Below are 22727 nucleotides of genomic sequence, written 5' to 3' on the forward strand. Positions count from 1 at the left end.
AAAAAAAAAAAAAATCAGGTCTCTTGTTTCCTCTTCCGTCTACATCCATAATCCCGTCTGTCAGACTGGCTCAGCTGCCACAACGGCTCCAAACTCAGGAAACGTAACTCGCCCGTTTCCCTGCAGGCACGCTTTTTAGCGAGTGAGGAGTGAAGTGTTCTGCTGCTGCTGTTCTGACAATCCTCAGTGTCCCAGCGACACAAAGACAAGATGAAACTACAGAGTTTGTCTTCTGATCCATCTGCAGATGCTGTCACCAGCTGACGGGAGGAAAAGTGGACGCCTAGAAAACAAAAACTAAACAGTTGTGGCATCAATTCAGCACAAAAAGCTGCAAGAAAAAGTAGTAACTCTGATTTTTTTTTTTTTAAAGATGGTCAGTTGTCAAGTGCAGGATCTGCAACTAAACAACTTTAAAATGATACATCTTTAAAAATATAATCAAAAAATTTACTCTAAGAGGAGCAGCTTTACTTTAATTTATGCAAATTAAGGAGAAATAAAAGTATTTATCCAAATTATTTACTTGAATAAGAGTCAAAGTAAATCTTCAAGTCACAAGTGATAGTTTAAAGTTTAAGTATAAATGAATGAAATATGGTAAACAAAACATACAAATTATTGTGCAAATTCTACTATTTTCGGATTTTTTTTAATGGTATGTCTGAATAAAACGAGCTCCCTCTCGTATAGAATGTCCCTCGCTGCAGTAAAGGCTCTAACGGAGATGTGCACTGACATGCACAGAGGTTCTATGTATCTGACAGTAGCTGCATTTCTATTACATACTTGAGTAAAACTTATCAAACTTCTAGAAATGCTGAAAAACACTATTTTGCAATTTTTGTTTCAGATGGATTCCAGGTGACAGATAAATGTAAGACTTTAGATGAGGTGCTGGAAAACACTCAATATAATGTTGAAATTAAAGTTCATTAGTATGGCCTTTGTAAAAAAACTGACTCAATTTAGAAGTTAATCCAGCTTACAAAGTATATTTATAAACCTTATGTACTAATAAGTGTCTTACAAACTTGAGTAGGAATCTTATCATAAAATGTTATCACGTATTTTGGATCCACACATTAATTTGTTCAATGCATTGGCACAGTGAATTTGATTGACCTTGTTCACCCGCTGACAATGAGACATAAATCTGAGTGTCATCTGCATAATTATGATAGGACACGTCATTTCTAGATATTAGGTGACCCAGTGGGAGGGTATAGAAATGGAAAAATAAAGGTCCAATAATTGAACCCTGAGGAACCCCACAAGTTACGACCATTTTGTAAGAGAAACAATTTCTGATATTACCAACACATTTTCTATCCTCGAGATAAGACTGAAACCAGTTTAGAGCAGCGCTAGAGATTTGAACTTCTCTAGTAAGATTGCATGATCTACAGTATCAAATGCCGCACTCACTTAATTACTTCGATCAAGGCTGTCTCAGGCTGACTGGAAAAACATTTTGTTACAACTCTGCGAGATGTTTGTAAACTGCTTTTTGAGCATAGAATGTAGAATCAGTTTCTTTATTGCAAGTTAAAAACTGACCAATCAGATGCTTCAGTAAAAGCATGTGGTGCCCCATATCAAACGTTTGATTGACAGCTTCTCCTGTGCCTGCTTTCAGTGGAAGGAGTGTGGACCTCCAACAAGCTCACTCCTGATTGGTGACAGTAGTTCCTCTAAAAACGTGACTCAGACAGACTTGGACCAATCACTGTCATCGGGTTTCAAAATGGTGGCACACGGATCGCCTGATTTTGCGAGAATTGGAGGTAAGGCATTTTCTATGGGTGACGTCAACACCTCACTCTGTCCATTGTTTTCTATGGTCTATGTCTCTTAGATCTTACTCAAAAATGGCTGATTTGATAGCTGTTATTCAAACTGTGGCCCGGAGACTGTTCTTTTTAAAGATTTAATGACAGCCTTTGATTCTGACGCAGAGAAAAGCCGTTTTTCATTTTGACTTTGTGTAATGCCACAAAGTTGCTTTTCTCCACGAGAGAATCAGCTTCTTTACATTAACTGCATAAGCACTTCACTTCTGTAAAGTGTTGCATATCAGCACAAGGCTGCTTTTCTTCGCTTCAGAATCCAATGGTTGAAGAGTTATGAAAGAATGTAATCAATGACGCCAAAGCTGTGGTGTTAAAAGGTTCAGGAGATCAGAAATATAGTCATAATTTAAACGATGCCTCATTTTTATTATTTTTTTTTTTAGCAGAACTTTTAGATATTTGTTTTTTCATGTTCTGCCATCAGACATGAATGGTTGTTCTAAAATGACTCTTTGGTGAAGAGGCAAAATCTGTCACGCTGAACGTCAGTACCTTGAAAAAGCAATTCAGAACGACCTATCTGAAATTCAATCAGCACCTGTGCCTGTTTGTCCTTCAGTGTTTGCGCACGCTGCCCTGAACTCCCAGTTTACTAGCCAAGGACTTGTGTGCTCTACCTGTATGTCACTGTGGATGAGGGAAGAAAAACTGAGTGGCTCATTCAGAACAAAGGCTCTAAAATTCAGATTTTAATTGCTTTCGCCACGCTTTCCTTTTACGTGACGAGTGTGAGGTTATTTCCTTTATCAGCTGCGATGGAACATAAGAAAAAGGACGAGAGAAAGCCTCACTGGGTCATGCTTGAACAATGGACATAAAACCATCCACTGAGGACACGCTCTGCAAAAGTCCTCAAGCACACGTCCTCCACGTATCTTTGTACGTGCTAAAAAAGATCAAAACATCTACTCTGTGTTGCAGCCATTGTTGTCAAAGATGATGCTGGAAGGTTATGACGATACATCTGACACTTCAACCAAACCCAAAAATTCAGTAATCAGTTTTTTGGGGGCAGAAATGTATTTAAAAAATTATTTCTGCTTTTCAATTTAGTTTTAAGACCCACTCAGATGAAAATCATGGTGTTTTTAACATATTCTTATTGCCTTTTTCCTATGATGGAGGACATATAATTAACAACTTTTTGAAAGTAGTTTAAAAGATGTTAAGTCTTTAATTCAGTTCTCTAATAGAAGATAATCAAGTAAAAATAGAAGTGGGTCAAGTTTAGTACCCTGTGGAACGCCTTATTTACTTCTGACCAGGAGGAAGGAGGAAGAAGACGTGGTTTCTTACTTCAGTCGTTCCTGTTTTGTGATATAATTCAAAACCTGAGCAAAAAACATTAGTCAATCTATAAAATCAAAGTAAGGAATTCTTACATGAGACAGAGAGCTGTGAAAAGCTCAATTTCCTCTCATATTAAAAAAAAGTCAAAAGAGAAATGGCTCAAAAGAGGATAGGAATGTGTCTTTAAGGACCTTTTTTTATTCCGATCATATTTGTTTTCTCTTTTTTTAAGAATCGACAACACAAAACCTGAGAAATGAGGGCTTCTTACTTGGCATTGAATACATTTGCATCTTGATTTAAAGTCTAATATTTTACAGAAAACAAATTAACAGTGTGGTGAGCCACTGTTTGTCTCCTTTTTTCAAAAAATTCTTCAAAATATGCCAGAAAGCTGAACTTTTCCAAAGCTTTCTGTCACATAAGTGTTTCTTGCTCTGATATTTGAGATCAACTGATGTTTTTGCTCAGATGGACAGAAGTGATGATGGTGTTCTACATGGTTCTAAACACGGCCCAGTTTACTTTTCCCTTCTTGATCTTCTGTTAGAGAACATCACGGCTTGTATTTCCTAAATATGTCAGTGATAATGTATAGTTCTACATTTATCTACTCTTACAAAGAAAACGTTTTAGTTGTTAATGTGAAGAGTTACATTTATTTTTTTATTTCTAGTGCATAGCTTCATTTTTTCTTGTTAATAACTTCTTCAAACTCAAGGACGACAAACGTCATCACAGAAATATCTTTAAAAGATGTATTATTTAACCATCACTTCTGCCTCCAGGGCCAGTGGGAGGAAATCTTGTTTCAAGTCTTGTATTTCATTTCTATGCTGGATGTTGCAACTCATAATATTAACCAATAAAGTCACATTTTTACTTGGCTCTTTAAACTACACTTGAAAAAAACAAATATGCCAGTGATTCTTCTTCTTCTTTTTTTTTTTTTAAATTGTTTTACTGTTTTTATGTTTGATTTCCCTGCCAGGAACAAAGGCTTTTGTTAGAATGTTTTCTCTTCTTCTTCACTCTTTAACACCTTTGGTGTCACTGGCGATGTTTAAAAAACACACGCTCTTTGACATACTGTAACTCACACCCGGCATGTGACATGGGTGTTCAAGAATGCATGCTGGGCCCATGGTGTTCACACTGGACAAGCAGGGAAGGGCTTCTTCTTCTTCTTGTTCTTTTTCTGCTGATTACTCTACGCATTCTCACTCCCAACTCATCATATATGGACGTATGGTTCGGGTTCCCTCCTCGCCTTTTTTTCTTAAGTTTTGGGTGCCCCTAACTCGTCATTTTTTGACGTGCTGGCTGTTCCCAATAAATCACGGATCCCCAACCCTCGGGCTTAGGACCGGGTTGGAGAACTGGTCCGGTACTGCGACCTGAGGGTTGTTGACCTATGACTGGCATATTTCATTTTCCCCTGAATGTTTCCCGGAACCAAGCGACCCTCGGACCAGTACTTTTTTGTGGCCCGGATGTTGGAGACCCCGTATTTAATAGAAACAGCCAACATGTCAAAAAACAACAGGTTGGGGACACCCAACACGTCAAAAGTGACGTGGAGGGGGCCTGAACCATACCTCCATAAATGACGAGTTGGGAGTGAGAATGCTTTGGTTGGAGCATGTTACTTGCACAATTTAAAGAGCCTTGGTGTCAATTGTTGAAGCAGTGCAAATCTCAGGAATCTTGCTCCAGAATTTTTCTTTCATAGCTTTATTCCGATATATGAAAGACTTGGGCCGAATCTGAGTTCTTCTCTTACCCCAAAGGCTTCTTCCTACCCCTACATTAAGCCCTCCAAACGGAGAGTTATGGAAAAATAGTGTCTTCAAATTTGGAAGTTACTCCCACTCGATGACGTCATCAACAGTCGCCAGTCAGCCACATTAGCGCAGAACTGCCTTCACTCTGAAATACGTAACATTGCTTTTATAATTTCTAGAAGGTCGTGCTAAAACAAGAAGTTATTACTTATATTTAAATATAAACTTCTGAGAATCAGAGCACGCCCACGTGAAGAAATGTGCTTCTCCTCCACGGCACAGCCTGACGCGGTTCACCCTTGCGGAGGAAAGCTTTGCATCCTCATTCAAATGCCCCTACAACTGGAGGGGTAGGGAGAAGCCGTAGGGGTAGTTGGAGAATTTGGATTTGGCCTTGGTGTCTTATAATTCCAGCCTGGCACAAATGATCAATTTTAAATTGGCATCTTGGTGAATTAAAAGGGACACCATCCATTCATCACTTCCCTGATTGGTCAAAGTTTGGCATGGTTTCATTTTTAATGCAGGTTTAATGGTAGAGCCCGAAAACAGCCGTGAAAACACTGCATAGTGCTGTGTGAGCGCAAGAGTTTTGGACACAGAAGCCCAAAATTGTAAGCATTTGTTCGTGTTTACATAGACTTTTTATTAGAATTGGTCACATAAGCACACATTACCAAAGGCGGAGTGAATGTAGCTTGAGAGGTGTTACTCGTCTAGAAAGAAGCTTTGCTAAAAAAAGGATATTGCCTAAAATTAACTGATAATAACAAAGGAATGAAGAACAAAAAGACTTTGGGTTTTATCAAACATCCTGAAGAATTTTGAAATAGAAGGAGCCGATGTCTAAAGGTGAGCAGGATTTAAAGGAAATCGTGTTCTGCGTGACAACAGCTGGTATCACTGAGAACAGCCAAAAGTGAGGAGTCACTTCAAAGCATCTCCATCTTCAGGAGAGAACTGACCGCACAAATCTGCATCCACCCAGCTGCTTTCACTGCCAACATCCTTGTGCGTAGTTTTGAAAAAATATTTCAAAATTCTGGCCTTGGATCCACAAAGGTGTTGGTAGAAAGGAAGAGGGAAATTGTATGATACTAGAATTTTCTGAACTAATCCCTGGCCAGCTTTAGTGTTCTTGAGTTCTTTGTTTCGGGCTATGAAAGACGCAGGGTCATTGCTGTGTCAAAGTTTACCTTGCTTTTTTTTGTTTTTTTCAGAGGATTGAGTGAGTCATTTCTGAATGGAGGGTGGGTTTATAAAAACCCTCGCCAGTCCCCCAGCATTTTGGAGGCCACTTTGCTCGGCGCTCTGTTCACGGATGCTCAGGCGGACGGGTCCATCAGCGTCCCTGCTTTTCATGCTGGAGGGCTCCGGAACTCAGACCGTCACCATGAAGTCCTTCTACCCCTTGCTCTTCTCCTTGTTGTTGGTTTCTCGTGGATCGTCAGCCGTCATCACAGGGGTGAGTGGACGCCAGCCGCCAATGCGTTGGTTTTTAAACAGGCTCTTCAAAAAAAAAAGTAAAAAATTCTCATCAATTCAGCTGCAGCATTTGTTCCCCAGTTTATTTTATTTTTGCTTAAAGTCTTAGATGCGTGTCCCTTTTAATTAACAAAAAGATTTATGGAAATAATTTCTTTAAGAAACATCAGTAAATACGTATATGCTGATAGTTTTTAGATTGTTCTGAAAATGTTGATGCGTATTCTGTATTAACAAATCAGTCCGCTCTGATCAAACCGCAGAGATGCATCATCAGTCTCTCCACATCATAGCTGATGTCACTCAGAATCTCATGACCATCAGTTAACCCACAAAACCAGTCGTTCACAGTCAGCGTAGGGTTTTTAAACTCCTGTCTTGGAGATTCAAGATTCAACGACTTTATTGTAAATGCAGGGGCAATTAAACTGTGTATTGTGTGGCAACAGCAATTCATGGGGCGATAGAATAGAAGAACACACAAAATAAGATTATATGAGTAAAATGTAAGGATAATGTGCAGATGGAGTGTCCCTATCAGCAGAGAAATGATCAAAGGGTGTTTAGAGTTCAGGTGAAGTTTGGAAATGTGGGATCTCATTGACCTGCAACGTCCTGAGGGCAGCAGGTCAAACAGGTGGTGGGCGGGGTGTGCTGCCATTCTTTTTTGACAACATGATTTTTTAGATGGTCTCAAGGGGGGCAGGGGGCAGCCAGTGATCTTCTGGACTGTGTTAATGACCCTCTGCACATCCTTATTGAGGATTTCATTTATGGGGTGACTTGTGCTGAGAAGACATGTTTTGGGTGTGTAACCGGGTTTTATGTTCAGGCCTGTATGAGGGACTCTCAGTGCGGAGGAGGGATGTGCTGCGCCGTCAGTTTGTGGATCCCCAGCTTGCGGATGTGCACCCCCATGGGCCGGGAGGGGGACAACTGCCATCCACTGAGCCACAAGGTGAGGGTCTGTCTTGAACATGAATCTTTCTGGATTCCATCCATCCATCCATCCTGCTTAATTCACAGGGTTGCTGGAGCCTATCCCTGCTCCTGTTGGCTGAAGGTGGCATACATCCTGGACAGATCGCCAGTCCTTTGCCAACAGATACTTGATTGTTACCAGAAAAAAAAGCCATCATCTGTACACACACATTAACTCATAAAAAGGCGACACACCTCATAGAAACATTCTCTTAGATTCAGTCCTTTTTCTTAAGGTTGTCATGGCAACAAGGTAAGGCTAAAAAATTACTTACTAAAATTCTTATTTATTTATTTTTTTATTTAAAAAAATAAATAAAATAATAAAATAAAAAAATTAAAAAGTGTGAAATCTTTTAAATTACAACACGTTTTTCATCATCAGATACAAAAAAAATTAAAAAAAATTCAATCCACCCACATGGGGAATGTGCCATGTTGAGTCAAAAAATGACATCACAGTAAGAGGATATTTTCAATGTAATTAGGAAAGTTAACTATACAAATGACACCTATAACACCACAACTATTGACTAATCCTGTACGCAATTTGATCAATCTTGAAGTAAACCATTTTTAATGGAATCGAATCGAATCACGAACCATTAAGAGTTACGATAAAGATGTTCATGCTCAACAGCTTTTGTGTGCCAGCCACTCAATTTTTTTCTTCGAGTTTTATTTATACAACGTTCAAGATACAGACAAGTATGTTAACCTATAGTTAACCTCACATTCTTTCGACTAACACAACTCTATGACTGTTTACACAATGTAATTCTGATGGGGAGAAAAGCAGGCTTTCCTCGCTATGCAACTTTTCACAGCAGTGAAAACTTTAGCTCAGTGTAGATTGATTCTGTCACAGTGAAAAGCAGCTTTGTGCCGCTATGCAACACACGTTAAGTTTGTAAAATGTTGCATATTAATGCAGCGCCGATGTAAAAAGTCACTCTTCTCCTAATCATATTTACATTGATCGTGCAAGTGGTCAAAGAGTTAATGTATGTCAAAGATTGTGTTTTTACGTATGTGTCGTCAATGACATCTCAGGTGTTAAAGGGAACGTCTCTCCTGGCCTTTTTATGATTTGCTTGTAAATTAAAGATATTTTAAGGCAAATTGGCAAAAAATATATATATTTTGCCTCAAATACTAAAGTTGGCAAAATGGGTTTCACAATTGTGAGTTCACAATATTGTTAACATTTTCCCAAAACATCTGAGGACAAAATTTACTGAGCTTTTGTTTAAAACAAAAAAGATAATTTAGAAGAAAAACAAGATGTGTGCAAAACATTACCTGTATTTTCTGCATTATGGGGCGCACCGTCAATGAATGGTCTATTTATCAAACTAATATCATTTATAAAACGCACCAAACTGTGAGGCGCACAAAGCAACACCAAGAGATAAGTCTGTCAGTCAGATTTTATTCACAGTAACTTTAGATCTTGTTTGTAACAAGCTAAACATAAACTATGTTTATGTGTTAGCCGCGCTAGCTTATTCACAATTCCTGCCACTCCCTACCTTGTTTGTATAAGCTAACATATACAGCTAAAACAAATGTGGTGTTGTGCTAGCTTACAACAATGTTTATGACAAGTGTTAAAATATATCCATATATATAGATATATCTATATATATCTATATATATAGATAGTTCGACATTGCTACATGTTAGCCAAGTTAGAAGCACTAGCTTAAACATAATACCTGCCACTGCTAGCCTTGTTTGTAACACTGATACAGCTAAAACAACCATAGCCTGTATGTGACTGCGCTAACTCCCAACCTTATTTTTTTACATGTAAAAAAAGTCATAGTACAAAATTTCTCCATTTTAGCCATGTTAGAAGCGTTAGCTTATTTACAATACCTGCCACTGCCAACCTTGTTTGGAACAGTGATACAGCTAAAACAAATGTTACTTTGACCAGGCTAACTCCCAATCTTGTTTATAACACATAGTATAATAGAATAAACAGTATGATATTGCTACATGTTGTCCACATCAGAAGTGTTAGCGTATCTTCAACACCTGCAACTCCCAAACTTGTTTAACACAGATACCGCTAGACATGTTACGGTGACTGTGGTAACCACCAGACCTTGACGAGAACACATAAAAATATAAAATAAAATCACAGTACAACATAGCGACACGTAAGCCGCGTTAGTGTATTTATAACTGCTGTGGATTACAAGGCATATTGTCGATTTTGGGGAAAAAATGGAGGCTTTTAATATTAAATACAGTACTTCAATTTGATGACCTGGGAAAATAATCATGGCCAGAACGTTCTTTGGTCTGTTCATCCACTAAGAGTTTGAGATTATTTATTTTAGCTTTGTGATTATTGTCTTCCCGTAGGTTCCTTTCTTTGGGAAAAGACTCCATCATACCTGCCCGTGTCTGCCCAACCTGTCCTGTGTTCCTGTAGAAGACGGCAACTCCAAATGTCTTTCTCCGTACAAGTATCCCGACTACTTCCTCTGAGGAACTCCGCTTCTGTCCACCTGTACATCAACGATTTCCTCCTACAAAAACTATTTGTTTTTTTTTTATTAAATATAACTTTGAAGAGATATATTTAAATATGAATCTTTATGATGCTTCTGTCTAAATTAAACTATACATTTAAAAGAAAATTCTGAATTTTTATTTTTCATAGATGGAACAACAACTTATACATATAACAAAGTGCATTCATTTGTTAAGACACCAATATTTCTAGCTTCAAAATGAAGCGTAAATCTAAATGACCACTTAAATACTATTATTAACCATAAACGTGATGATTTTTTGAAGCCTTCAGAGCTATTTTCCATTCATCTGAATAAGTGTAATAAAGAGAGCGGCAGAAGGATGTATGATGAAAGTATCAAAAGCTACACCATTAGTGCTCGACCTTCAATAGAAAACGTTTATTTGGCTTTTGTACAAAGTAAGTGGAACTTTACCTTGGCTTGTGTGAAAGTGTTAACGGTATTAATTGTCAAACACTTGACAGGGAAATGGAAATTCTATACTCGTCTTAATTTATCTAGTTATGGTTTCCATGAAATGAGTTCAAATTAATATAAACTTCCACAACTTATGATTTGAGTGTGTCTTCGGTGTGGCTTGAAATGACATTAATCCATCTTTATTCTTGCTTCATCCTGCTCAAATCGGTTGCTGGAGCCTATCCTGTATGGGGTAAGACAGGGCTGGAGGATTTGCCACACGGAGAGACATTGACTCCAAAATAACCATTTAGGGCAGGGATAGGCCACTCTGGGGCCTCGAGGGCTGTGGTGTCTGGATATTTCCAGATATCCAAGCCCCACTCATGGCTGATTATCATTGACATGAATATCAATGGACACCGCCAACCTTCCCCTTCTGTGTTCCAAATAGGAAGTACCTGCTGGTTGCAAGAAGGCCAAATTTTCATCAAAGTAGGCCATTAAAACTTTTGTAAAATATTGAAACACCAGCCTTTTACTTCTGCCAGGATGAGAGGTTCTAGTACAAAGAGTGTGTAAATATATTAAACTTTCATGAAGCAAAATAAAAACAAAAATGAGTCTTTTTATTTTTTTTTATATTAAATAAGACATTTTTCAGTAAAAGATAAATAAACCATAGTGTTGATGTTTTATTCAGACTGCCATAAAACTTACTTTTGCTACAATCCATGGAAAAACAGTTGAGAACCATCTTCACTTTCATGTGAGGACAAACTTATAAGTCAACCAAAAAGAATTTTAGCAAATAATAGTATTTTTTACAATACATCCAAGCGTCTCGTACGCAATGTTTTTGTTGAAGCAGCTCAAAGGTCATTTGAGAACTGACCAATCACATGAGGCCAAACAAACAAAAAAAAACTAACATTGCTAATTCAGTTTAACAGCAAGCGCGGAAGAGTTTGAGGTGCGGAGCTCAGAAAACATCAGATAAGAGAAAGATAACGAATGGATTTATATATATTTACCTCTGAGAGTCGCTGAGTCACGGTTGTCTCTACTGGCCATTATGAGGGGAAAAAGTTGAAGTTCCTGTTTGGCATTATGGTAACAGGAAGTGACAAATAAAACAAACAGAACACCAAAACAGTCATAAAGACACATTTGTTTTACTTGGCTCTCTGTATTGGTAATATGTCCAAAGGAATTGTGTGCATCTCTTTAGTAATGTCTGAAGTGTGGAAATAAATGTAGACATTTTCTGTCACTTTGTCAACATTTTCTAACACTTTTTAGCAATCTTAGGCATACAGATCTATCATCACACTGTCTTCAAAATAAGATCAAACCAACTGTGAACTGATAGTTCAGCTCAGATTGGCAGGAAGTCTTTAAAAACCCACTCCAAAAAAACTTGTTTTTTAACATTTTTGTGGGATTTGTGTGATGATGGAGGACATATGTTTAGAAAATCAAAATTAAAGTTACATTTATGAGTATTTCTTCATGATTTATTTACTTTAATAGGCTTCAAGAACCCCACAACCCTGATTGGGATAAAGTGAATCCAAATGATGAACTGTGTAGACACAGGGGGAACCAAATCTGTGCTAGTCCCCAGCTGGATAAAATACAGGGTTGTGTCAGAAAAGGCATCCGGTGTAAAAAAAATCCCTGCCAAAACCACCTGTGCGAAACAGTGAAAGCTGATTCCTGTGGCGAGCTCTTTCAGAATGTGCTGAAGGTGAACAACATTTATTTAGTTAGCCTCTTACTAATTTACAGATTCTCTCACTAAGACTATGGTGACAAATAGAACTGCCACTGTGCAAGTGGGAGGCATCGACAGAGTCTTCAAGATTTCCTACTGCCACTCGCTTTTTTAGAAAATTGTTGGCATGGTCATGAATGTAGACGGTGGCAGTCTGGAGGCCGTCAGGCATGGAGAAGTGCTGATGGAACTTGATATAGACAGTTGCTGTCCGGTCAGAGCTGCTGCTGACCGGCGGTCCAACTGCCACCGGCCTGTAGCCACCCTGCTGCCCCCCGATTTCGTTATTCCTGCCACCGTGGGACCTTAAAATCGGACCGATTGTCTGGTCGCTGTAAAAATGTAAACTTTTTCTTAAAACCTCACCACTGTCAAAATGTGACTGCCGCCTCCTGATTATAAATGTGGTTGCACGGCCACCTACCAAATTTGCTGAAAAACTTGCAATTAGGTCATTACACAGTACACTGTAAAAAGTGAAACATTGGATCAATTAACAAAAGCTATATACGTTGCTACAATTAAAACTAACAGTTTTTTTTGGCAAATTACATTTTTAGGTTTAGTAAACATCTTTAATTTGATGAAGACTGGTTATTTTAAATGTAACAAATTACAGAACTTTTGTTAATTGATCCAACGTTTCACTTTTTACAGTGTGGCATTTTGGGATATGAGACTGTAGTCTAAATGATGATCAGATCAAACCTTATCTTTTTCGACCAAAGTGGCTCAAAGTGCTTTACATTAAAAAACATTTTAAGTCCTTGACCTTTAAACCTGCACCTCATTGTGGTGAAAGACAAACATGACATTTAGCAAAGATGCATAAATAACATTTTTAACTTGAGTGCAGGGGCGAGGCGACAATATTTAATATGGGGGGGGGGGGGGGTAAAAGGGTGGCAAATGGAAGGTCATTACAAATTAAATGATCAAAAATATGGTTATTATTGTTATTAAAATAAAAAAAAAATATTTTAACTAAGGCGCTATTGCCAATGCTTAAAGAAGTTTGTGTTGATGATTTCTTAATTTGTCAATAATTATACTAATATTGACCTACTGACTCAAAAATATGTGTGGGGGAACAAAGGTTTTTGATGGGGGGCAACTACCCCCTTGCCCCCCTCTAGCTGTTCGAGTGCATTCAATAAAATCCCTAAAAAACTTCTGCAGAAAAAAGTTGTAATATGAGCTGCTTCTTTGCGTTTAAAAAAATATTCTAGTTTATAATTCAACAGGTCAGATTTAGCTGCTCCAGAAATAAAATCAGAGTGAGACGTTTTCTCTTTTTAAATAAATTCAATCAAAGTGAGATATCGCTGTATTTTTATCGATCTATGTGATGAACCAACAGCGACGCCGCCCGGCGCCTGCAGTGACGCGGAGACGTCATCAGTCGGTGGGCGGAAAAGCGGCCGTGTTTCGGGGGGAGAGACTGGAGATAACGCAGAACCGGTGTTTTCGGGGGAACCGGAGGGGGGGGAACACCGAGGTTCGTTTGCGCCTGAAACATGGCGCTTCCCGCCGGGCAGACGGGCCTGCCGCCGGACGGAGGCGCCCCGAGCGGCCACGGCGTTTCCTGCGAGAACAACATTGACATCGACGAGAAAGAGTTGGAGAACATCACAAAGAAGCACCGCGAGGACGACGCCACGGCGCTGCCGCTGCACTCTCCGTGGACGTTTTGGTTGGACAGGTATTGTGTTCCCCTCTTCTTCCGCCTCGTCTCCGGGTTCAGACAGTCGGGACATTGTGGGAGGGGTGCCGGGGAGCAGACATCATCTGAGGCCAGGGCTCCTCTGAAGGCCTCGGGGAACAGTCTGCGTTTCGTGTGACCTTCTGTCGAGGAAAGACCAAACGATCCGTCCACGAATGTCTCACCCCGGTTTAACCCGGTCTGTCCCCGCAGTGACACGCCACCATCCAGCAGAGGGGGCCTCATTCTGGCTAACTTTAATTTTAGTTTTTAATTCTCGGTCTCTTTTTTCAGTTTGTTTGGTTCAAAGTATTTTTCTGAGGTTCAGTGAACGCATCACCTACTTCATTTTTTGGGGGGGAAACTTCGAGAAATGGCTGTTTAAATTTCTCACACACACATAAAATTTAATAATAATAATAATAAAAAAAGAATAAGGACTTAAAATGTCCATTATATCACATGACATTGGTGGTCATGACATCATCACCCAACTTTTCTTCCCATTTATGTTGAAAAGTGATGCAGAGGCAGCAGATAATGAATGTTAAGGTGATTCTAGGTTCTCAGAGAACCATTCAGATGAGAACTTCTCTCTGATATATAAAAGTTTTGGAGTAAAGATGAAACACAAACTGTTAATACAAAGTCATTAACATAAAAAAAAAATAAGATTTAAATCCTTAAACACAAGAGCTCTAGTGCTAATGTTCTTTGACTTATCGTAACTTTTCAACTGGTAACACGATCCACTTAATTCCAGCATATTCTGCTGGAATTAAGTTGATCGTAACTACCGTTGTATGTTAGAGTTTGTGTTATTTAAGCGTCACTGGCAACATCTCGGGTGTTAAGGTTAAAACTGACCCTCAGTTCAGATTTAAAAGTTTTACCTACATGTGACAGAGTTGAAAATCTTACAGGTACTGAAAGTTGGTTTATTAAATGTATATTTAAACTGATAAATACAATTAATTATTTCATCAAAAATATTACAAAAATGAAGTGCCTCCATGATAGAGCCCTGAGGAACTCCCAGGGTCGTAGTCTTTTAATAAATGTATACCATCTCCTTGAAAAAGTTGCAATAACTGAATAATTTGGGGTGGTATAATTATTTCAGTTTTAAAAGATTCTGCTGGGGAGAAAATACTGCAACACATTATTTTAGCAATCGGTGAAAAGTGAATCTGAAAAGACGCTTTTCTCTGTGTCAGAATTAGCTGAATCATGTTGATCGCTGTAGAAGCGTTACAATAAGTCAAAGTGTGTGTTATTTAGGTGTCGTTAGCAATATCTCTTGTGTTAAAAGGCATAAATCAAGCTATTCTTAAGCCTTTCAGAGTAAACTATATCCATTTACAAATGTATATAATATATTGCCTTTGGCACACAAAATAAATTTTAAAAATAAGTTAATCTGAGGCTCCGCCTTTTGCTGCTTGAGGGTGCTGCCCATTTAATGACGTCCATCTAAAGCCGGCCTTGACAACGTCTGTGTTTTACCCACGACAAAAAATTTCTGAACTTTTGTAAAGATAGATGTGCATATAAACTTAAAGTGCTTTGCAGATCACTGCTAACTCCGCAAAGAAAGTGTGTATTAGCCCGGTGGCGGAGCTAGCATCGCAGGCTCTTCCTGGAACGGGCTGGACGGCAGAGCAAGATATTTTTGTTTTTGTATTTCTAAAGTCTATGGGATTTTAGCTGTTACTTCCTATTTAAAGCACAAGAGTCAATGGATCCTCCTTGTGGTCTGGAGGTAGAAAGAAAACAGGAGAACTCTGGTTTTCTTCAGAATGAGCGTCTTCTGAAGTTTTGAAGTTTGCTTCATGTGAACGCTGAAGGACTTTAAATAGAGAACTGAAGCTCTGTGACTATAAGAGTGTGTTCTGGAAAAAAAAGCAACGCAGGTTATTTTCACCTGTGTTCACCAGCTGCTTGATTAATTTACAACCAGATTTTTGCTCTAATTATTTAACAATTAACAAACAAAAATCTGAAGTCACACATTTTATTAGAGTGCGGCTTGCTTAATATCGATAATAGTAAGAGCTTTTCTCTGACTTATCGTGTTTATTTTTTTTTTCAGGTTGAACATGTTCAACCAGGGTGTAAAAGCTCTTCTCAGCTGGGTCAGTTCCACTCACTCCAAAGAAGTGATTATAAAGGATGTACAGGATGGGGTAGTCCTGCTGAAACTGATTAATATGATGAGAAAAGAGCCTGTCTGCAGCCTCAGTGACTCCATTGAGGATCGATACAGACTCATATCAGACTTTTTGGAAAATGAATGCAGATTTTGCCCCACTGAACGCACTAAAATATCTATGGACAACATAAGAGATGGCGACAACCCAACTGTTGAACTTGCAAAGGTGCTGCTGTTGCTGGTCTACTACGATGTGAGGAATGAACGCTGCACTCTAAACATGTTGGGAAGTGAGGTGGAAAGAGAACGGACATACCTCACTAGCTCTTTTGTAATAAGCCCAATGAGGCAAATTGAATTTGTGATATTGGGCTATATAAATAAAATTGAATTGAATTGAATTGAATTGAGGTGCACTGAAGGACACCTATAAAAAGAAAAATCCAAACTGTCATCAATTTGACAACACAGCAGAGCAGCAACTTTAAAGACCAACTTTTTGGAGAAATTAGGTCAGGCTTGCTCTATGCCAATAGTCCCAACTCAATTTCTAGTCTGCAGAAATTATATCCAAGAAAAACGACAAATGTTTTGATTTTTGCAAAAAAAAATTGCATAATCGTAATGAAATCAAGGAACACTTTGAAAATGGATTGGGGTGGGACTTTAAAGATCCACTTTTGAAAAAATTCAATCAAACACTCTTGGTTTTTGGTGAAGGTGGCACATCCCTCATAAATTCCTCACCTGAGCTCTGCTCATTCCATTGAACCTGTTGGATCTCTGTGTTCTAGACACCTATAGGAATAGCTCTTAATAGCAGAACAGACTTTAGAAAGTCTCCCAGTTCATCAAGTGTTAGGATGACTCCACCTTTTTTCCCCGACATGTTTTTGTGATTATTCATTTCTTATCTGTGCAAAAAAAAAAAAAAAACAGTTTTTAAAATTAAATATTGGCTTATTTTTGGTGCTTCTATATCCAAAATATGTTGAATGCACGAATGAAGCTCGCGTTTTCCTGTCTGATGAGCATCTGGTTCAAAAATATAGCCTAAAAACAGTGGTGGGACATCCCGTGTCTGCTCCAGTCGTGATGGATGATTCTTGTTGCAGGTCGTTACCGGGAACGACGGCGGCGGAGTGCGAATCCAACCTGAAGAAGATCTACACGGTGCAGACCGTTCAGGTGAGGATGAAGGATCGTTCTGATCCGGTCAGAGTGTGTGGGGGGGCCACCAGCAGAGCATTTCAGAACCGGACTGTTGCATCATGACTGTTTGGAGGTTAAACAAATGTGAGGAGAAAGCAAACAAGCTGGGATGTCTTTTGAAGGCCACAAACTGCTACAGTCCACAGGGGGCGCCGTGGAGCTGGATTTAGCTTCTTTGACACACCAATGAAGAAACGTTCTAAAGGGAAAACTTTAAGTCCAGATGACTCGTCTAAGACAGAAGTCAAAGTATTAATAATGTAGTTTAACTGTAGAGGAGCACAATTTTGAAGATTTGGTTACTTTTGGTGACAGTAGTGCCACAGATTCGACTCATTTTTAATTTCTAAACTTAAAATCTGTTAATCTGCATTTATGAGCAAAAAAATACATTGTTCCTAATTTTTAACGAGCCGAATATTCTGAGTCCATTTTTCAGGTCACAAGTATCCGAATCATATAACATTTTTCACAACATACAAATATTGGTTGCTAGGGAAAATTTGAAACAGAGTTTTTAGTAAAGGCACAAAAATGGATACAGATATTCATCAGCTGCAGACAATAAAATAATCAAATGGTTGCTATGGACTATCACGCTCATAGAAGTGCCTGATGGGAAATAAATCCAAAATCTAGCTTCCATTTTTCTACAATGCATCAAGTGAATTGTTATTTTAAATTCCACAGAAACTGCTAATAATCTCTCAAATCCAGTCACTCTTGAGACAAGTCCTGTTCTTCTCTTCGCATGTTTGAGTCGAGCTTCCAAAACAAAACGAAAACAAAAGTTCCCCCCCCAAAGTTCTGTTTTTCACTGGTGGTAAAGGGTTAAGCGTTTGTCTTAATGACCTCACAAAGATGGCGGTCTCGTGTGTGAGCACGGTCCGTCCAGCAGGTGGAGTGAGTGAAAGGTTTGCGTTTTTGTGTGCAGACGTTCTGGAGCGTGTACAACAACATCCCTCCAGTCACCGCGCTGCCGCTGAGGTGCAGCTACCATCTGATGCGCGGGGAGCGTAGGCCGCTGTGGTGAGGCGCCGTACACGTTTGGAAACATCACTAAACTGATGCATTGAGATTTAGCTGATCCACTCACTCCAGTTTATTATTTACCAACAACCAACTTGACAGTAAATCATCAAGATTTATGGAAACGTTGAGACATTTACTGACGTGTATACTAACTTACGATTGAACCTGTTCTACAGGGAGGAGGAGAGCAACGCAAGAGGAGGAGTGTGGAAGATGAAGATCCCAAAAGAGAGCAGTGTAGGTGTCATCCTCCACCTCCTCACCTGACGGCACCGGCAGACTCACTGACCGCTTTCTGTCTCCTTCAGGCCGCCGTATGGAAGGAGCTGTTACTCGCCACCATCGGGGAGCAGTTTGCAGATTACTGCTCCATCGGTACGGAGCACAGAAACACTTGTTTTTAGGGGAAAGTAGGGCTGCCACGATTAGTCGACTAATCGAATATTAAAATAGTGGACGACTAATTTAATTGTCGATTAGTTGTTAGTTTATATTATATGGAGTTTGGGTGTAGTAAAGTCGAAAGTTACAATGGCATTGTGCTAGCCTTTTGGACTATTTTGGCGTTTAGCTAATATTTCCGCTGCATGCTAGCTGTTTTGTCTAATTTAGGCTTTTATCAGATTTTTAGGCTAATTTGACATTTTGTTAGTATTTTAGCTGCTATCAGCTGCAGCGTTTTCAGCTATTAATTTTAGCATCTTCAGCTATCAGCGCTAGCAGCAGCCAAATTTAGCTTACAGCATTCACACTAGCATTTGCGCAGGTAATGCTATATATCAAATTTTTAGTTAGTTTAAAGCTATTGATGGATAAGATGTGTGCTTTACATCCCGTTTGCGCATGAACCAATTAGTCGACTAATCCGAAAAAATAATCGATGATTGGTCGACTATTAAAATAATTGTTTGTGGCACCACTAGTAGAAAGTTATGCCTTTGCTATAACCCTGTGGATGGGCGTTTCCTAGACGACGAGGTGGTCGGTGTCAGCGTCAGCGTTCGGGATCGGGAGGATGTGGTACAGATTTGGAACAGGGAGGCGTCGCTGGCTAACGAAGCAAATATCCTGGGGAAAGTCTACGAGCTGCTGCCGTCCACATCCTTTAAAGCAGTTTTTTATAAATGTAAGTAAGACTATTCCTGTTGTTTCTCTTTATTTCTACAACAAATGTACAATTAGTGTATTCCAACAGCACTTCAAAATGTACTAAAATGAATCTGTTTTGAGAAAGTTTTGTGTATCATATTAAAGTCACAATAGTTTGACATGTGGGGAAAGCTATGTTAAAACACTACAGAAGGGGGCGCCGTTCCTAGATAAAGTGAGACTTTGTACCACAAAAATCAACTTTTGTGTGGGTTTTTTATCTTTTTTCCTTAATCCTTTTTTTTCTTTGACATACCGATGTAAATTAGCCAATTCTGACTCAGAGAAAACACCTTTTTATGTGGGCTTTGCCATATCGCCGCAAAGCTGCTTTTCTGACAGAATAAACGGCTGAAGAGAACGCTTCTGTGTTAAAGGATCAAAGCACTACTTTAGGCATCAGTAGCTGCGTTTCCATCAAAAATAAGAGAAAAACTTTATAAAAATTCTATGTGAAGAAACACAAACCAACTTGCACAATAAGTCATTCAAACATGAGCAATACTTTGATTTACAGCAGATACATTCTCATTTCTGCCTCATGACTAGCGCTCTTCATCACCTATCAGTGGAGAATAAATTCTAATTTTGCTGCTATTTTTCTGTGCTAAATATCTATTATTAGCTGCATTTTAAACAGACTCCATGTTTGTGATTGTAACCAACATTTCTGACTCTTTCAGCGCACATGGAGCATCACGCCTTTGAGGGAGGACGCTCGCGACATTAGACTTTTTTTTTTAATCAGAACTTTTTATCTGCCTTCACGCAAAAAAGGCAAATTAGTCTAAAAATATTATTTTTGCTTTCACAATGAAATGTTACCAATATATTTTTGTAGTTTTAAGGACCAACGCCTTGTTTGGTCCGGACGTGCGCCTGAGCTTCTGCACCCCCCACCACCCTTTTTACTCATCCCCACCCACCACAGAGGACGCACATTTTTACCTGCTGAGGGTGTCGAGGGCATCATGATCTGGTCAGCTTGTGGGGCACTGAAGCACTTTGCTGCTGTTGTCAAATAGTTTTATTTTTAACAATGAACTGTGTAAACCTGCCTTAAATTGATGTCTAAATTCAGCCATCATTTTAGCCAGAATGTAGTGGATTTTTTCCTGTTTTTTCCCAGAACAGTCTTGTGTTTTCTGCAGTCTCTGCTGCATGCAGGAGATCAGCACATTTCCCTGCTCAGCGTGTGCTGCTCTCCCTGTCGTTCGTGTCTCAGCATGTTTCTTCTCAAAAACTCAAAGTTGCTCATCAGACTGCTCTGCCTTAACAGGAACATTCAAGACGAAAAAGAGAGGATCACAGCGAGGGTGTTGTGGAGTTCTTGAACCCTGTTTCTAATGTTCCTGTGTGGGCTAAACTCTTCTGGTGTTCTGTGTCGCACCACTTTTCTAGTTCTAACTTCGTAGATACGTTTTCTTTTGTAAACATGATTTTTCTTCAGTGAAATGTACAAAATAAAACTGAAAATAAAGTTACTGGTTTTGCTTTCATCTTTGTAAGCATTTGTGGTGTAAATTATATTAAAAAGTCCTCCACTTAAACCAATACTGACAATCATTAAATGCATGAAAACATGCTTGAAATGTCGCCCTCTGCTGTCATAAATGGATATTAAATTTTTTTATTTTTATTTTATTTTTTTTTACTTTATTTTTTTTTAATTGGATTTTAGAATAATCAGTAGTTACCACTGAATAAAAACCAAAGCTTATTTATTTATTTTTTTTAGAAAAAAGTAAACTTTAGAAAAAAGTAAAAATTGACCTTAAATGTTAAATTTCAATACTGTCCAGATTAAAATATACATTTTTTTTTTATTTCCCCGAGATGATTTGAAGAAGTTTAAATGTATTAAATACTAAAGTAAAAAAAAAAAAAAGATCTGACAGACTAAAACCTCTGAAATCACAGACTGGCTATATTTACTGGTTACTTATTTTGTTTAATGCTTGCAATAATATTCATTTTAAGTGTGATTACCATATTTTGACTTTGCAATTCTGCTATTATTGTTTATATGTAAGCTTTTTTTCCTGGAATACTGCTGTTAAGTTCTAGTTTAATTTGAAAGTTTGCCTTTTTTTATTTACTCCTCATTTTTGGTTTGTTTTATTCTGTTTTGAATCCATTAAATATGAAAAAGTAGCAAGTGTGTTGTAAACCACGTCATATAGATCATAAACAGTCATCTTAACTAATGATTTTATACTTATGGCAAATTCTGGACTTTATTTACTTATTTTACCACATATCTTTTTTTCCCTTTTGGGAAATGCTCATTTATCATTTCGAAACAAGAAACTGGAAAAATTGGATTAAAACAAAAATATTTCAAGTACAGTTTTTTTTAAAGTACAAGCATTTTAGTACATTTTTCTAATTAAAAAAGCGCCTTTTAGGATTATCAAAGCAACTGTAGAAAAACAGGTTAACACAATAGAAGTAGTTGGCTTTTTTGTGTTTCAAGCTTGTAGGCTTGACTACATTTAGATAACTTTTAAAACTGTCAACATCCTATTTTTCTTTTAACTAAAGTTAAATTACAAAAAAAGAGCAAAGTTTGAATAATAATATATTGGCATTTGCCAGTGTTCTTTCCATACATGTTCTGTATTTCTGGTGTTCAATAAATAAAAAAAGCATATATATTAAAGAAAGAAGTAAGGTTACACCTGTTTTTGTAAAGCAAAAAACAAAAAAGTACACTCGTAGAATATTGACAGGCAAACAGTTGAGAAAATGTTGTTTTTTGTGGGTCCAGAGTTCATGTCACGGTGAGCAGCTATCACAACATTCTGCAGCTCTATGTCGTCCCTCTGTGCCTCGCTGTGGAGAAGCTCATGGAGCAAAGAAAATGAGCCTGAAACATTCCAACCCCCCAAAAAACAAAACAGAAAACTCAAAAACATTCATCCAAACTTCTGCAGGACAAATACATTTTGAGTTTGGAGTGCTAGCATCTACAGCTCTCTAAAATGATGATAATTTTTGATGTAATTTTTATTTTTTGTTCTATTAAATCATTTTTTCGTTTGTTTGCTTATCTAGTCACAAAAGATGTACATAGTTACTGTCATACTAGATTGTGGACACCCAATTATATCACATGCAGCTTACAACTATGCAGTACATTCTAAACCGAGCAACCACTGTACAATAGAAAACTAACAAGCAAATTTACTTATCACAAAGTGCTTTATAATGACTTCATGATATATATATATCTTAACATAACTAACCTGTTAATATTTAATCAACTGGTGATTTTTAATTAAATTTCTTGCTTTACCTTTATCTTTTTGATTGTTTTATAACTCATTTAAAACTATTTGTAATTTGGTCTTAAAGCA

The 22727-nt window shown here is 38.2% G+C and overlaps 2 protein-coding genes across 2 annotated transcripts; both read left to right on the forward strand.

Annotated features, from left to right (window-relative positions):
• The first annotated feature begins 6133 nt into the window (after positions 1-6133).
• On the forward strand, positions 6134-10086 carry prok2 (prokineticin 2). The gene is made up of 3 exons (XM_024270522.2): positions 6134-6392; positions 7245-7370; positions 9770-10086. Exons 1-3 carry the CDS (start codon positions 6171-6173, stop codon positions 9893-9895), a joined length of 474 nt encoding a protein of 157 aa, XP_024126290.1. The 5' UTR covers positions 6134-6170; the 3' UTR covers positions 9896-10086.
• A 3397-nt stretch (positions 10087-13483) lies between these two features.
• LOC112145669 (eukaryotic translation initiation factor 4E type 3) lies at positions 13484-20867 on the forward strand. The gene is made up of 7 exons (XM_024271040.2): positions 13484-13823; positions 17091-17163; positions 18122-18216; positions 18396-18456; positions 18528-18594; positions 19190-19345; positions 20052-20867. The coding sequence occupies exons 1-7, from the start codon at positions 13639-13641 to the stop codon at positions 20096-20098; spliced, it is 684 nt and encodes a 227-aa protein (XP_024126808.1). The 5' UTR covers positions 13484-13638; the 3' UTR covers positions 20099-20867.
• Positions 20868-22727: the final 1860 nt, after the last annotated feature.

This window comes from Oryzias melastigma, linkage group LG5 (genome assembly GCF_002922805.2).
Source record: "Oryzias melastigma strain HK-1 linkage group LG5, ASM292280v2, whole genome shotgun sequence".
Lineage (NCBI taxonomy): Eukaryota > Metazoa > Chordata > Actinopteri > Beloniformes > Adrianichthyidae > Oryzias > Oryzias melastigma.